General features: G+C 36.6%; 1 protein-coding gene across 2 annotated transcripts in view; it reads left to right on the forward strand.

The window, feature by feature from the left end:
• The window catches only part of LOC117110735 (cysteine-rich motor neuron 1 protein-like), a 38,740-nt gene that overhangs the window by 4,293 nt on the left and 18,526 nt on the right, over nucleotides 1-15,921 (forward strand). For both annotated transcript variants that reach the window (XM_033253522.1, XM_033253521.1), the window contains exon 2: nucleotides 1,990-2,080. In XM_033253522.1, the coding sequence (XP_033109413.1) occupies nucleotides 1,990-2,080 (91 nt within the window). The remainder of the gene's footprint in view (nucleotides 1-1,989; nucleotides 2,081-15,921) is intronic.

Below are 15,921 nucleotides of genomic sequence, written 5' to 3' on the forward strand. Positions count from 1 at the left end.
CTTTGGACAGTATGGCTATGGAATTTACTAACCACACTGTCCACAATCAGGTGATGAAGTCGCAAAAATTCAGCTGCATTTGGTGGATTAAGTCGCAAAACTTTAGCTTCGTTTTTGTGGCGCCATTTACTATAGGTAGACGGCGGTCGGTTTCGTTACCGGTTGGTACATTAATTTTCTTACAAACATTCAGGCAAAGGCCAGTCAAAGTTGAAACGGGAGTCGGGTTTTTATCGATGTTTGCCATCCTTATATGTGAGCCATCGTAAATTCATGGTTTGACGGAGTTGCGTTAAATGTAAATTTTCGAACTTCTGAAGCCGAGATATTCTATGAATGAAGGCTTGTATCGCAGGCTAGAATTTAAAAACGGGTGACCAAATAATGAATTAGGTGCTAAATTTTGATTTAATGCTGGGTAAGTTAAAAACAGACATTCCGTCCAAGTGGGACTCATTCAAAAATTCGAGGGGGTTCGCTAGAAAAGGGGGGTTCGCCCGAACCATAAAACCCCCCTGGCTACGGGCCTGGTTCGCAAGGTATGGAAATCAAATTCCTGGAAAATGTGTCGTGAAGATCGGAAAGAAGTTTGCAACGCGTGCAAAGTAGCCCTGCACTGGGCCTACAAGTTTTTAACACACGCGCTATGAAAAAAGGGAAAGGGCACGGTTAATTCGCTATTGCGATCCAGAATGTTCGATAGCCCAATTCAATTATGTCTGCACTACTGTCCAAATAAGAATGGAAAAAATAGAATAGCATAATTAAGCCCTGTTGTGAAATGTTGATACAATCCTGGAAAACTCCACCCGGAAAAATGTGGATTTTTTTTGGGACCGGAACACCCAAACCAAAAGTCTGGGTAAATGGATCCCAATGGAAATAAGCTGGAATGATATTTACCGGTTTTTAAAAATTAAAAACCATTTTTTTTTTCGGTTATACGTGGAAGACTTCAGTACGGTACGTTTTAATTAATGTTTTTCTATTGTAATGTTTATTTGTTTTCCGTGCTTCCGAATAAATTAAAATCAAATCCTCTAATTTTAATAAGGATCTTAACTCGTCCCAACATTACCTAAGGATTTCTGGCCGTAGAAGGTGCTCCAACCACCTCCTCTCGTCGGCTAATGCCCATGAGTGCTGAACTCTACAATCTAGCAATTTGTTCCAAGTTTGCACACGCAGTTGTTAATCACCGATGAAAATCATTGATACAAGGCATTAATTACTCGTAATTGTCTTAGGTAAACGGCGACCTCAATAGGTCTGTTCATCAAAAAGCATGAAGATAAAATGCCAACATTTTCTATCGTACCGCCAACATTGTGACGTACACTAAACGCGACAACAGTATTATGAGTTTAACACATTAAGGGAGATTATCAATATCTCCGAAGACAGTTTGTAATGCTACAGTGCTAATTTTCATGTATTTATCATTTTGGAATATGAGACACACTGATAATTAATAGCAATTTAATTTAAGACAATATTTTGGCGAGTGTTGTGTGAACTGACAGTTGTGGAAACTTTTGCAGTAAGGCCAAAACAAGTAGGCCTTTCACCTTATACAGTTACTTGTTTTATACGACGATTATACAGTATTTTATTTCGTCCAAAAGGAAATTCATTAGTGTCACACCCATAAAATTGTGAGAGAGGGTTGAGGACTTTTTTCTCTCATCGGGTACATTTCAGCTAACAATATTACGTTAATATTAGAACGTTGAAATAACGTTACCGTACAGTTTGGTGTTGAAATATTTATTTTGTAGAATCATAAAATACCTACTTAGAACGTCTGGGGCGATTTACAGAAATTGACCAACTCATACTTTATAGAAAGTTACATAACCTCCCAACGACTGGGAGTTTAATCTTCCAGGCTTTCTGAGATTCCACCAATGATCCTGGAGTGAAGAAGAAAATAAAAATGACCACAAAGCCAGAGCCCATAATGCTATTTATAATCTTTTTATTTTATAGATCCAATGAGAGACGAAGCAGTGTCGGGCTGTCAACCAAAGTGCACTCCAGATTTTTGCAAAGAAAATCCAAAAGCCATTTGCTCCGCCATGTAAGTTACATTATAGTGTAGTAATGCGTCACAACAGTAGTTAAACTGCACAAAAGCTTATAATTCACTTACCTGAGGCCGCATAGGTTTTCAAACTTCTCGAAGAAAACCATTAATGCGATACAAGAAAATACATACATGACTAGGACAACAGAATAGGGCACTCTCGAGTATTGTGCTTGTGTCCCGCTAGAAAAGCTGAATTGGTGGTCATAAGCTTTGTAAATTTATTGATTATGTTGTTTGTATACGTTTACGTGACTGGTGTTCATCCAGTCTACTCTGCAACTCAATATATAGGCCTATGCCAGGTTAACAACAGGTCTACCTTCTCTTATGTAAAACTATTAATAATGAACACAAACCAGCTTATCGTATTGTTAAGGATCAGTACTTAACGATTTCCAACTCCAGCAAAATGCTATTAGAAGAAGCAAAACATTCTAGAAGGAGCAGGTTTCCAATGTGTGGTCAAGGGGTACGATTACCCTCTATTCTGATACAATACAGTATTTACCCACCCTCAGCTCACTTGTACCAAAGCGGCCTCCTACTACACTTTTGCATTGACTGGGTTTGGCATTTAACCATGCATCAAGATTATTAACTGTCATTTTTCCCTCAAAGGGATTATTTCCGTTTATTCTATAAATAACGACTTCTAATCATCACAAAAGGGGCACTCTTTTTCATGATCGATCAACAATCATTTTTACCAACTAGCCTGTTTTTATGGCATTAGTATTACCGTTAGAGTCATCTTTATATATATATATACTGTCTCTTATACAAATCTAGGTGCGATCACATTTCGAAACGGAATTGAAAATTTAATGTAACTTCAGCTGGCTGAAACAAGTTTCGGAAACATAACCCATCGTTGATTTATGTGTGTTGGGGCCTCCTGTGTGTTTTACTGTTGGGGACCGCATGGAAAACGAAATGTTAGAACCGAATGCCAACATAGATACGGTACTCACTGCGTCGTACGAGTACGACGATCGTCGGTCCACGAATCCCATCCGCTCCCTGTGAACGCTAGACGGCGGAGGGAGTAGAGTTGGAGTCGTACGACGCATTGAGTGCCCGGCGTAACTCAAAACGTCACCGACCATCAGCGCCCATCTTTTATGCCAATACAACTGCACGGTATTAGTATTTCCAAATAATTTATATAATTCTTAAGATACAATCTTCGCAACTGGCAAATTAAATTCTATTGTCTAAAATTCTAGACATAGGCCTAATTATTTCTCATATAGTATAGTCATTTTCCACGCTTCAGTTTTATGCTAATTTTCAATAATCATTTATCATAAAGTAAAATTATGTAGGTCCTTAAAAAAAAAATCGTGAAAAACAATTAAATTAAATTTTGTAAAGCTCATTTAAAATGATCAAAAAATACGTGTTATGATCTATCCATGTATCGACAGAAATTCTAGGTATTCTGTCTGCTAATAAGTCATTATAGATAATGATGAGTTCTGTATAGGGATAAAATATAAAACCTTTCCCCCGAAACAGCAGCTTTTGCCGAAATTAGCTAGCTCTCAAGGGACTAGCTAGTACAATCGCTATTGTTGCTCATAACTTTCTCATTCGAATATTTGAAAACATTGAACTTCATTAACCCGTGGTATATAACTGGAGATAATGCCGATAAGAAATCAAAATATTACAGCAAGCTCATGCTGTTTCAATAATTTGCGTTCTTCGGAAATTACGCGATTAGGTCTACTAATAACTATCGCAACTGAGTTTCCAATTTAATTCTAAATATGAATTGAACCTAGCACCCCGCGATTTAACCTTTCAAGAAAATACAATAGCGGTGGTGAGAGACGAACCACCGGAAACAATGTGAAAGTATTTATTCAAAACAAAACTTACTAAATAGCGGAGATGTCTGTTTTACGCCTCCGGTTAAGCACATTATGTTTCGTGCCCATGGTTGGATTCCATGGGCTAAAAGAGTGCGAGTGCCAGTCGACTTCCCCGCCCCGGGGCACCCGGCCCTAATCATCTGCCAATGTTTCGTCAAAATTGCGGTACGCCCATCGCAGGGTTTCCGGCAGCAAAGATCAACTTCACACGGTGATACTGCGCACTCGCCCGTGACTAAAAACAAAATAAAAATATTCAATTGTCAAATAACTTAACATTCCACATGGTAAAATAAATATTTATTTTCAGAATGAATCCAATAGTTTCATACGTGGTTTTTGTAAATACTAGGCAATTATGTTCTTTGTACAATGTTTGTATTCGTGGTGGTATTGCTTCAGGTATTTATACCTCCACGGTTGATGCCTTCTGTACAATTATTGGTCAGGCGTTCTGTTATTTCAAACTAGGTTCCTCATTGTGATAACAATTATATAGGCTATTACTGCTTATGCCTAGTATATATTTATATTGTTATTAATATTATCTTAAAATTATATATTTTATCATTATTGTCTTCATCTGCATCATCTTCGACATCTTTATCTTCGTAATCGTCGTCGTCGTCATTACCATCATCAACACCATCATCATTATCCTTGATATTATTATGGCTAAAGCCGGCCAAGTATAAACCTTAAACACCGTTCAAGCTAGTTACTAGGCCTATAGGTCTATACCTCAAACAGGTATTTCCTTTTCTCGACCCTGCCTCATAATCGCATACGTTTCCATTCAACATTCTTCAATCAGTACAGCCGTTCCTGATTTAGAACCGACGGAAAACATGCTTGTAAACGTAATCTTGGTTGAATTGAGGACGGACTTATTTTTGGTACGATTAATACCAGACGTTAAATCAAGTTGACTAGATACCTGACCTTTTACGCCTGTCAATTACCTGTACCTGTACAACTGATGTTCTCACACACAGGTACTTGTCTAAATACTTTTAACAGGTAATATATACACAGGTAACTGCAGCCATGCTTCATAAAGGAAGTAGTTCCATTACAACAGATATTGGAAAACCAACTTGTTTATCTACTGACCTGTTTTTCAAATCCAACGCAAAAATATATCTATATAAATATATACCTTTTGCCTATTGCGTTGACCTATCCTTAGGTCTTCATCAAGGTACATGTTTCTAAAGTCTATGGTATCAGATGTGTATAAGAGACAGCATTAAGGGAGATTATCAATATCTCCGAAGACAGTTTGTAATGCTACAGTGCTAATTTTCATGTATTTATCATTTTGGAATATGAGACACACTGATAATTAATAGCAATTTAATTTAAGACAATATTTTGGCGAGTGTTGTGTGAACTGGATTCGAACCTGCAGCCTCTCGATATCAAGGCGAGTATCATACCCGGTATGATACTCGCTACAGTAGATTGACTTAATTGTATTTCTAGGGCCCTAGTCTAAGTAAAGCGCAAGAAAGCACCGTAGTAGCTGTCATTATTTATAGCTTGTAATAACTTGTAATAGCAGTGATATAGCCATTAAGCAGCACACATTTCCTAAAGTACTCATGTTTGCTGTAGCACATCAAATATTTTTATGTGCTATGTGCTTCATATTTAATGATAGTGATATTGTCTGCAATAGCTGGGGTAAGTATTTAAAGGCATTAAATAGCGCTTAATATGGTAGTAGCTGGTCATTAGCTACATATTGCAATAGCTTGTAATAGCAGTGATATAGCAATTAAGAAGCACCCATTTCACGTATTGTTTGCTGCCCCGCGCTTTTCTCCCTAGTCTGCCAGTATGGTTTGTGACGTTTTGTTCCGATTCAGGGGACAGGTTTACATTTACAATATATAAAGCAAATTTAGGTACCTTCCATGATACTGAAGACAATAATATGCCGAGTGTCATGCACATTTGGCATTATTATAGATATATATTTTATTTATTTATTTTTTAATTTATTTATTTCAACATCATCCAACAGCGACCAGTGTCGCCCATAAAAGGATTTATACAGGATTTATAATCCACATGGATGAAAATTGCGTGATAGGGCCTATCGCAGTGTTTACGATGGGTAGGCCTAGTACTTTTATGTCATAAGGCCCATATGCAACTTTGGTAGTCCTGGAGAGTGGATGTTGATAGGCCTATTGAAAAGGGGTTAACATGGCGTGAGAGATACATTTTTTGACATTGAACACAATTGAACCGTTGCAATTGTTGGTTGAACCGGCCTTGATGATGCAAGTTGTTCCCAACACCATCTGTCGGACGTTTCGCCTCCTCCAACTGTATCATCAACGCATCAATTGCCCTTCAACACTGGCCTAGCATCACTTCAATCATGTACCGCTAATAGTAATACAGGCAAGAAAATTGTTATAATTTTAGCGCATTAAAACAACTTGGGAGGCGAAGATCACTTTCTTGACGTCGGATCATCTTTCATTAGTGTATAGAGTGATCATAACAGATCGTACCGTGATTATATTTATAATAACGAATGTCGTGCTCCCGACCGTGTAGCCTACACTGTGAAAGTGACGAATGTATTGAGTGATAAAACAAAATCAATTAGTAAGTCTACAGCTTTCCACACATACATAAGTTCTTCGAGTTCATTGTAGCCGATGTTAAACCTAAATGAGTACAGTATTGTCTATGTAGAAGGAGGGAAAAAATATACCGTATTGAACATATCTGTGATTAAACGCAACACAGAACTACCTGTATAGTATTATGTTGGCCTACCGATGTAATAGGGATTTCGCCGACCCCTGGTGAATTCGGCCTCCCTTACATATCGTATCGTATAGATACCGGTACGCCGATAGTGTCCAACCTCAGTTTATCTCTGCATTCGAGAATCAGACTAGTGCTGTTCCGTACTTACAAGACAGTGAAAATATTCTTCTAATCGGTTTTAGTTTACCTCGAAGCCGCAATGTCCCAGCTGTTTAATTAAAGCGTAGGCTATGCATATTATGAAGCATGGAGACTTTGGGGCGAGTTTTTTTATCTTCTTTAAATACGGTTTTACATAGGCCTATTTATTAACGTGACATATCCGCATAAAATAAATATTTGTCCTAGTAGTTAGATTGTCATAAAATAATATATTGAAACTCAATGTCGGCTAGGTATGAACAACAATGGCGTCAATACGCACCCCAGTGTTATTCATGTGACAATTATACATCGCAATTGCGGTTCATTTAACGAAAAGTCGAATAGTGGTTCAAACTATTGAGTTATATAATAACCCCCTCTGAAGTTTCTCTGCATTCCATCAAGGCTCACCTTTCCCCATACTCTAGTATACTGCATTAACAAAACAACGAATGCTATTCCAAATTAAACAATTTCGTACTAAATTCGAGTTCTGCCCATTCATGTTGATATTACATTGTGTATGGCGGTTTTCAGATGCGATGGTCCAAGATCGTAACGGCTGTTTTGTAATCATTATTATCAGCAGGTGAACACATGAAATGAATTTCAGGATGGGCCGCTCATCAAATGTCAATCACTCTCTGTTGTCACGATCGACAGCTTTTTTTGTGATGCGCAAGTTTCGTAATACTGTACTACTAGGCCTACATACCGTACAGTATTATTTAGCTTTGTCTAACCAGGGAACAGTGAAATTGTAATTTCACTGTTCCCTGGTCTAACGCACATTTGCTTTGGAATAATGGGCCTTATCTCATATTTTCTATATAAATGCTGATATGGATTGTCATTAAATGATGACGATAACTTATAATTAGCCTTATGAGTAGGCCTACACAAGATTTTGATAGTTTGTTCCTATTTGTTTACACGTAAGACCTATTGCTCAAAGTGAATGTAGGTAAAAATGGCCCCGGAAAAAATGGCCCAGGAAAAAATGGCCCCGGAAAAAATGGCCCCAGTAAAAATGGCCCCAATTGACAAGTAGGTAAAAATGGCCCCAATGAAAAAATCTTCAAATATTTAAATAATAGGCCTAGTTGTAAAAAGCAAAAATTGAATCTATAACAAATACAGTTACACAACAGATGCAAATAATGTTCTGAGAGATTATCGGAAAAAATGGCCATTAAATAACATATTTTGATAAGAGAAATAAGTTTTAAAAACGTTATTCCACTGACAAAGTACAGGAATGACATACATACAGTACCGTACTTCAACTACGAAAATATGCAACTCATAGATAACCACAAAATTCACTTCTGTTAAGTATCAAATGAAATAACTTTACATGTTATAAACAGTGCAAAAACATTAGTTAAAGCATGTGGATCAATTGTGTGTTTTAATCACAAGTTTATGTACCGGTATGGGAAAAGGGAGAGGCTTACTTTCTCACAAACTTAGCAATATATGTGCTTAGAGTTACTTCAAAGAAGTATTTGTTAATCATATATTATTTTTAAAATAAACTGAATAATTAGGAATAGGCCTACATTTATTTAAACAACTTATTTAATTGCATACTTGGTTTTTACTTCTCGCCAACTAAATTTAAGTGCCTAAAACTACGGTATACTAAATAATGTAAACTGAGATACTATATATACATATGTAAATATGGCAATTATGCTAAGAATTAAAATGGCGTGTAATTGTGAGGGTAGGGTAATTATAGTAGGATTAAATGGTATTTCTAAATCCCACAAACCTCCCAAAATACACTGTAGAAAACCAAACAATTCAATTTTGATTGACTCACTTGGTATATCAATAAGAAAATTAAATATTCTTAAGAACCTAATTTTTGGTTAAAATGTTTTTTTGTTTTTTTTTTGTGAAAAAAATACTTGCAAATACATCAAAAACCTCCAAACACACTGCGAACCCCTTACAAACCTTTAATTATGATTGTAGAACTCTATTTCTAAAAAAAACCCCAATAATTTAATGTTCATATAAACTCATTGTTTGTGGGGTTTACCAATACCCGGATTGAATTTCTGGAAAATTGTGATTCCGTGAAATTGGCCACAAATAAATTATTTTAGTATTATTAAATGCATGATTTATGTTGATTTATTGATTATGTTGTTGCTATTTTTTAACATTTAAATGAAAAAAAAAAAAATAAAAAGTGTTACTCATGGCTTTTTTTTTTATCTTTGAATATTTTATCAATGTTGAATATGTAATTCCTGCAAAAAAGTAAAATGTAAATGGCAATTTATTTGATGTTAGATTCCTTTTTAAAAACTAAATTATTTCAGTTAAAAGAAATGCATATAATGATTTTAAAAAAATCAGTTTTAATACAGAATTTTATTATTGGGGCCATTTTTACCTACCTGTCATTTGGGGCCATTTTTCCCGGGGCCATTTTTTCCTGGGCCATTTGTTCCGGGGCCATTCTTACCGTACACCGCTCAAAGTTGGTTAGACCTTCCCTTGAATGAGAAAATGCTCAGTGTGTTACTGTGGTTGAGCACAGATTGCTAAAGAAGAATGGAACTCATCCTCCACCTTTCCGGAATTTACAGATTAGTTTTCTGAGAGGATGTTTAGATCAAGTATAGCCCCTTGTTAAAGCGACCTTTCTTGGACCTTTCTTTGAACTGTTTAAATGGCCAGTCGACTTGGCAAGTCCCTTCACAAACCTATATAGGTCTATTCTTACAAAACCGTCATTTTGTTTATACTTATATGTATATTGACCAGGCTGATGCATTATAACAAGGCACATAATATACATTTGGACCAAAATTGTTTTACGATCTCCGTCACGACCAACCAAAATATTGACAATAAAAACGACACTTAGGTCTCTTCCTTTTTAACGACGCAGAAATAGTCTTTGGAGTGCGATTTGGAGGGGGGACGGTTCGGCACGGGGTGGTATTTCCTTCCCGTTAAGTCGAATTCATTATGCTTATCGGTTTATGCTCATAAGTCCGAATTCACGATGACCGAAATCCCCGTGACACCGGTAAGACAGCCCTACTTATTTTCGACGATTTTTACAATCACAACTGTCCATCGCGTGCTTCTAGTATATTGTTCAATTAAGACGCCACTCGTGTTAGGTCAAATAAACAACATTATATTCATGCAAGTCATGACCGTTAGATTGAATGCTAACATATTTTCACTTAACCACAGCATATCATAGGGACCATTTCTTGCGTTTTTGAAGAACCCTGGAGTCTACCTCACAGGTGTAGTTGGAAATACGCCGTCACTAGGGGGTAGAAAAAGCTGCTCAATCTCTAGTATTTCGGCCTGGTCCCCTTCTGAGATCGGAGAATAAAACAACACATCGTTTACCGCATTTTATAACACTATTCAGTTGCTCATGTCGAAATATTGAATGAATTATTATTATTACAACACCTTCATTGTTGAAATTTGACGCGGTGTTTTATCGGAAGTCGGCAGACACGGCACTGTATTCTATGGACTCAACGCTTCATCTTCCGCTTCTTTTCCGTATCCCGTATCCATTGCCGTTTATTACGTTTGACCATAGACCCTAAATAACTAAAGTTTATTTGACACCTTCGCATTAACATAACATAGGCCCGTGGTAAAAAATTTGAATTAAACTGATGTTTTTCTCAACTAACCAGATGTATAGTGTTTTGACAAAGGAAAGGTAGGTTAGAAATAATACAAAAGAGAACCCATATGGGCAGGCAGAATTCAACGGAAGAGCATGGGTTTTCACTTCCGAACCAGCAGGTTACAGTTAAGCGTCTATTATGCTACCATGAACAACATTTCAATTAAATTCTAACACTTCAATCTAAAATAGACTTTATATTGAATTTAGGAATCGTGCTAAAGAAATTGAAAGGAAAATGTAGGCCTACAACCAGAACATACTTAACGCAAAACTATATTTACCATAGGCCTATACCACAAGTACGTCAATATATGCGGCTCATTAAAACTCATTAATAGGTATAGCATAATATCGTTGGATTCCGAATATTGTATTTCTAGACTACATGTTTATAATTTTGTCCATGATTTCAAATAAAGTGCGTTAAAATTTGGTCTAATTTTAATAGGCTTACGTTTTCGTTTGTTGTGCAGAATTTGAATTATATTTAGAGTTCCAGAAAACGATAATATAACAGGTCACTCTGTGTGCTAATACAATTATATTAGTAACTTTCATCGCAGACAAAATCAATCAGGCGAAATTGATTCTATAAAATGATAGGCCTAAATAGAATAGGGACATGGTTAAATTTCGCTGATTCACGTAGAAACGAAACTCGTGCTCAAATGTATCACCAGTCACTTTATCATCGTTGTTATCCTAGCCTAGAAATAGGCCTACATCGGATTTAGTATATGATTAGAAAACTACTATTTTTAAATGAAGCAATTACTCAGCTACATTTCGGCTAGACCCTGAAAGTTCGACAAAATACTATTGTGTAGTGAAGCCTAGTAAAAATGCAGGTGTACAAATTATACTTAAGGGAAATTGAGATTTTAGGCATCTGGATATCTTCAGTTCAGCGTGTCGAATGTGCTGATATGCACAAGTGACCAAAGGCTTAACTGCCCACCAAAAGGACGAGGTAATTAAAGCAAGAGTTTCACCCATTAATACAAGTGGCAAGTCTTAAGCTCCTTGGTTTTTCTTGCACCAAATCCAATCCCTGTGCTAATACTTAAAGTTGGTCCGAACTGGAGTTAATAGACCTAGGCCTATCTCAAAAAATATTAGCCAGTATGCCTAACTAATGTATAATGACAACATGGTGTAGAGATGAATGACAAGCTGTTACATTAAACCCTCCCCAGAGGCTGAACGTGAAGAAGACGTGACACAAAAATCTATTTATGGTGTCACTCATTCGATTTCATTTCATCTGTCAGTCCGATAGGCCTATCTTAAACAACTGAAATCTTTATGGTGCCTCTGCACATATTCACTACACACAGACTGACTGGTCAGCTTCGACATTTATCGAAAATCAAGGACTACGAAGAAAACAGTTTATTCCGGAAATCATAGTACATTAAAGTTGAAAATAATGAGCTCGAATAATGCCGAATGTTAATGCCAGTCTGTCCAAGGGTAACACACGTCGGAAATACATTCACGTTGGAGCACGTTTAGGTTACCACGCGACCTTCACCTGAAAGAAACACAGGCCTACTGATTGATCTGAATGAATTCAACAATCATGTTGGGATACATTCGATTTCATACTCAATGTGATTTGTGAGGCACGCACACCGACGGAAATGTTTCATGTGGGAATATAGGCCTCGTGAATAAAATGATGTCAATATGAATTTGTTTTATTATTAAATCATCTTTGACGTCGGTCGGCAAATCCATCTACGTTGTCTGCTGGTTGTTGGTGGCAATCTGAGCGGATCTGCGCGTGTCTCAACACGTGGGCACGACCGTCGGCGGAGTATGTACCTTTACACGCGTACACTGCGTCGGCATCGGCAGTCGATGCCACGACGCGTCGTACAACGGAAACTTTTCAACGATGATACGTTCAGACTACCACTGGCGGCGGTCAGCTTACTTTTTCATTACGTCAGGCAATCGCTCACACAATGCCGCTGATATATCCATGACTGCTCCCTTTGATTTAACTTTAGTACGAAAAAAAATAAGGCCTGTTTCATACATGCACTACTACACTTTCTAACATTCGATAAATGGAGAGAAACTTTTCAACTTCAAAATGTTAAGATATTTAATTTGTACACGCAAAGGAAGCGACCGAATCCTGGTAATCAAAGATTCACACCATTCATTCGTTCCTTGTCAGAACCAATCAGATTATACAAGTTACATGAATCAACAGATTGCTATCAATCTATCTCCAGGGTTTTGCAAATCCAACATGTATAACAGTCAATTTTTGAAACCCCAATAGATTCTACAAAATGTAGGCCATTGAAAATCGCTGTTTAGTTGCCCCATTCACTGCCTTAACTGTTCCCTGATGTGACGTTTTGTTTGTACTGTTACTTATTGTATTTGACTATTAAAAGACAGACCTTAAATAAGAGAACCGCCATCGTGCTGGGGGTGTCTATATCACGAAGACCGAAGACCCAAAAACGAAGAACCCTATTTTTCCCTTTTATTTTGATGATAATACACCAGGCTGTCATAAAATCAAAATTACGAAATTTGTTGGCTGTCTGTTTGTGAAATTGTCAAGGGTATTCGTTTTATAGACACTCTATATGGGTGTCTACAAAACGAAGACCGAAGACCCAAAAAAAAAAAACCGAAGACCTAGAATTATTTCTCAATTATCTTATTGAAAGTATTTCAAAATCATCATATTCAAATTTGGAATGGAATTCATTTTTTCGAGTCTTTGGTCATCATACGATAAGAATGGAGATATTCTATATCTCCATACAGTACTACATGATCTAAAATAATGCCGACAACATGGATGCTATGAAGTACGGTAAATAGCAATCTGCCCTGAAATTGTAACGAAAACCCGAAGTGAAGAGAAAAAAATCCAATGATTCATCCGGTTGTGGCTACGATAACCGAGATCCCATCGATCCTGTCTGATAAAAGCCTAATAAACATGCCAGGACCAACTTTGAATCGTGTTGCGTTGCCCTTTACTGAACTTTTTCCAAAATCCTTTCTGAACCATTTCCATCAAATCCTCATCCTTGAATCTTAAACTGTTTTTTCCCTCTGCTCATCCTCCTGGGATCTTAAAATAGGAGGTCGCAGTAATTGTGGTTGCTTTTTTCGTCAAGTTCACCTAGGAGATGCTACTATTAATTAATATTAACGTTATATGGGTAATATGTATTTAGTAGGCTTTTGGTAATCAGACTATTTGAAAGAAATGAAATCAAGTGACTCTTTCTGAATTATTTCCTGTAAGAAAATGCTACGGAAAGATGTCATTATTAGTAGGCCTAAGCCTATGGCCTATTTCTCGGATACGCCTAATTCCAAGTTATTGGTGTGTAGAGCTAGGCGTCTTGATCCCGTAGACTACGGTACCGTACTTAACGGCTAAAGGCTGAATAGATCTGTAAAATCTGTAAAAATATCACTATATTTCCAGTAAATTTAAATCAGGAACCCTAAAATAACTGAATATTATAATTGAAGTGCTCATTAAAAAAGATCGAATTCCAATGTAATGAAACATGAAGCAATCGCGTCTTCGTTTCTTTCTATATGAAAATATTTAATTGCTATTACTGAAGAGATCTCTGCAAAAATGGATACCGTTTTGTTAATATAAGTTCTGGTTTGTAAGGCCAACCTAGGAATTCCGAACGTTAAGCATTTGCTTAGATTAAGAAAAGAAAATGTTTCCTCGTTCAAATGTTCAATTGAATGCTAACGGTAGGCCTATCACTTATTTGAAAATAAAATGTAAAAAAAGTTGAAATAATGAACTTAATTTTTCTTATTAATTTGTTCAAAAAAGATAGTAGAGTTTTAACATTGAAAACAATCTCCTTCCCATATATCCCATATGTAGTGAGTTAATACTTTCTTCTTTCGAGTATAAAGCTCGTTCTTCATTGAATTACCTTTCAGCCTGAAGCATGTAAGTGTGCGAGTGTCGATAAACTTCTTCTAAACTCCTCGTTCAAGTGTATTTAGTGCATTTTCTCAATCATTTCCAAATTTCAATTGACACTACGGACTTAGACTACCGCAGTACGAATCCTTGGAGAGAATTCTAAGAGTTGCAAGTCCGTAGGCTTCCAGAAAACTGATCACACTTCAAGCTTCTCACTCGTACTATTTATACCGATGTCATTATAGATATTATTCTAAAGTCCCAATTCAATTGAAATGAAAACAATGATATATCTCAAATGATCGTCAACATCTGCCAATAGGTAACAAAGGTCAAACATTTGAGAAGTGGGGAAAATTGGCAGACTGACCGAGGCCTGCCTATAAAACATGTTAAAAGGTTGTTGAAATGACGTTAAAAAGTTATACATGTTCAATTGCGCGACGTTAGTGTAATGATGAGGAAAAATCAATCAGCATTTTAACGGTTATTTGAAATATTCGAAGTTGGAAACATACCAACTGAGTATCCTATATTACAGTATTAACAAAGATTTAAAACACTGCTATCAAACCATATTTGACGGTTGCTTATTGCCATTAGGACAACCTACGTCAAAGGGCAAAGATGATGAGTTAGGGAGAAAAATTAAACCCTATATTTGGATCAGTACCAACGTTAACCCGTTCCCGGACCTTAATGTCTCCATGGAAATTGTCACAATGAAAATTGCCACACTGCACGTAAACCTAATACAGTAATTGTCACACTCTTGCTCGTTTTCACAAACTTTTACAAAATAGGCCCTACTCCGTATTTTCCAAATGTTTCTAATTCATGCTGATTTCAGATTTATCTGATGATATGAATATACATTCATAATTTGATCTTCGCTTTATCATCGTAGTACAGTTAATGAGCTTATAATTTAGGCGCAACAGTTGGTTTTCTGATGTACTTTTCGATTGCAGTTAAGCAAAGTGACGTTTGCATCATCCGTAAACATTTGTCAGTAACAACTGCTCAGTCATGATATTTTATGATAGTATCCTATCATATCATTGACTGCATATTACAGACACTTTTTTAATTGGATCTTGTTTATTACTCATGACTTTCAGTCTGTGCAATAGTGAATATCACGTGACTCTGCATTAATATTTTGGACAAAACCATTACACCTGCTAAAAAGGAACCGTTTGGGCGCCGCTGATTTTAAACTCAGAGCACAAAAAAATGGCCGCATATTACTACTTTTAAAAGAATTTAACAATAAATTTCCCTCAATTTCCGATTAAGTTAAGTTAATTGCTGCGAAGCGGTCAATTCATATTCTTGACAGCAATTTGACCTCTGAAAGATCATTGTTTGTCAAAAAACAAGGGCC

The sequence above is a fragment of the Anneissia japonica genome, unplaced genomic scaffold (assembly GCF_011630105.1).
Source record: "Anneissia japonica isolate Jap-2015-1 unplaced genomic scaffold, ASM1163010v1 scaffold2756_len2360902_cov194, whole genome shotgun sequence".
NCBI lineage: Eukaryota > Metazoa > Echinodermata > Crinoidea > Comatulida > Comatulidae > Anneissia > Anneissia japonica.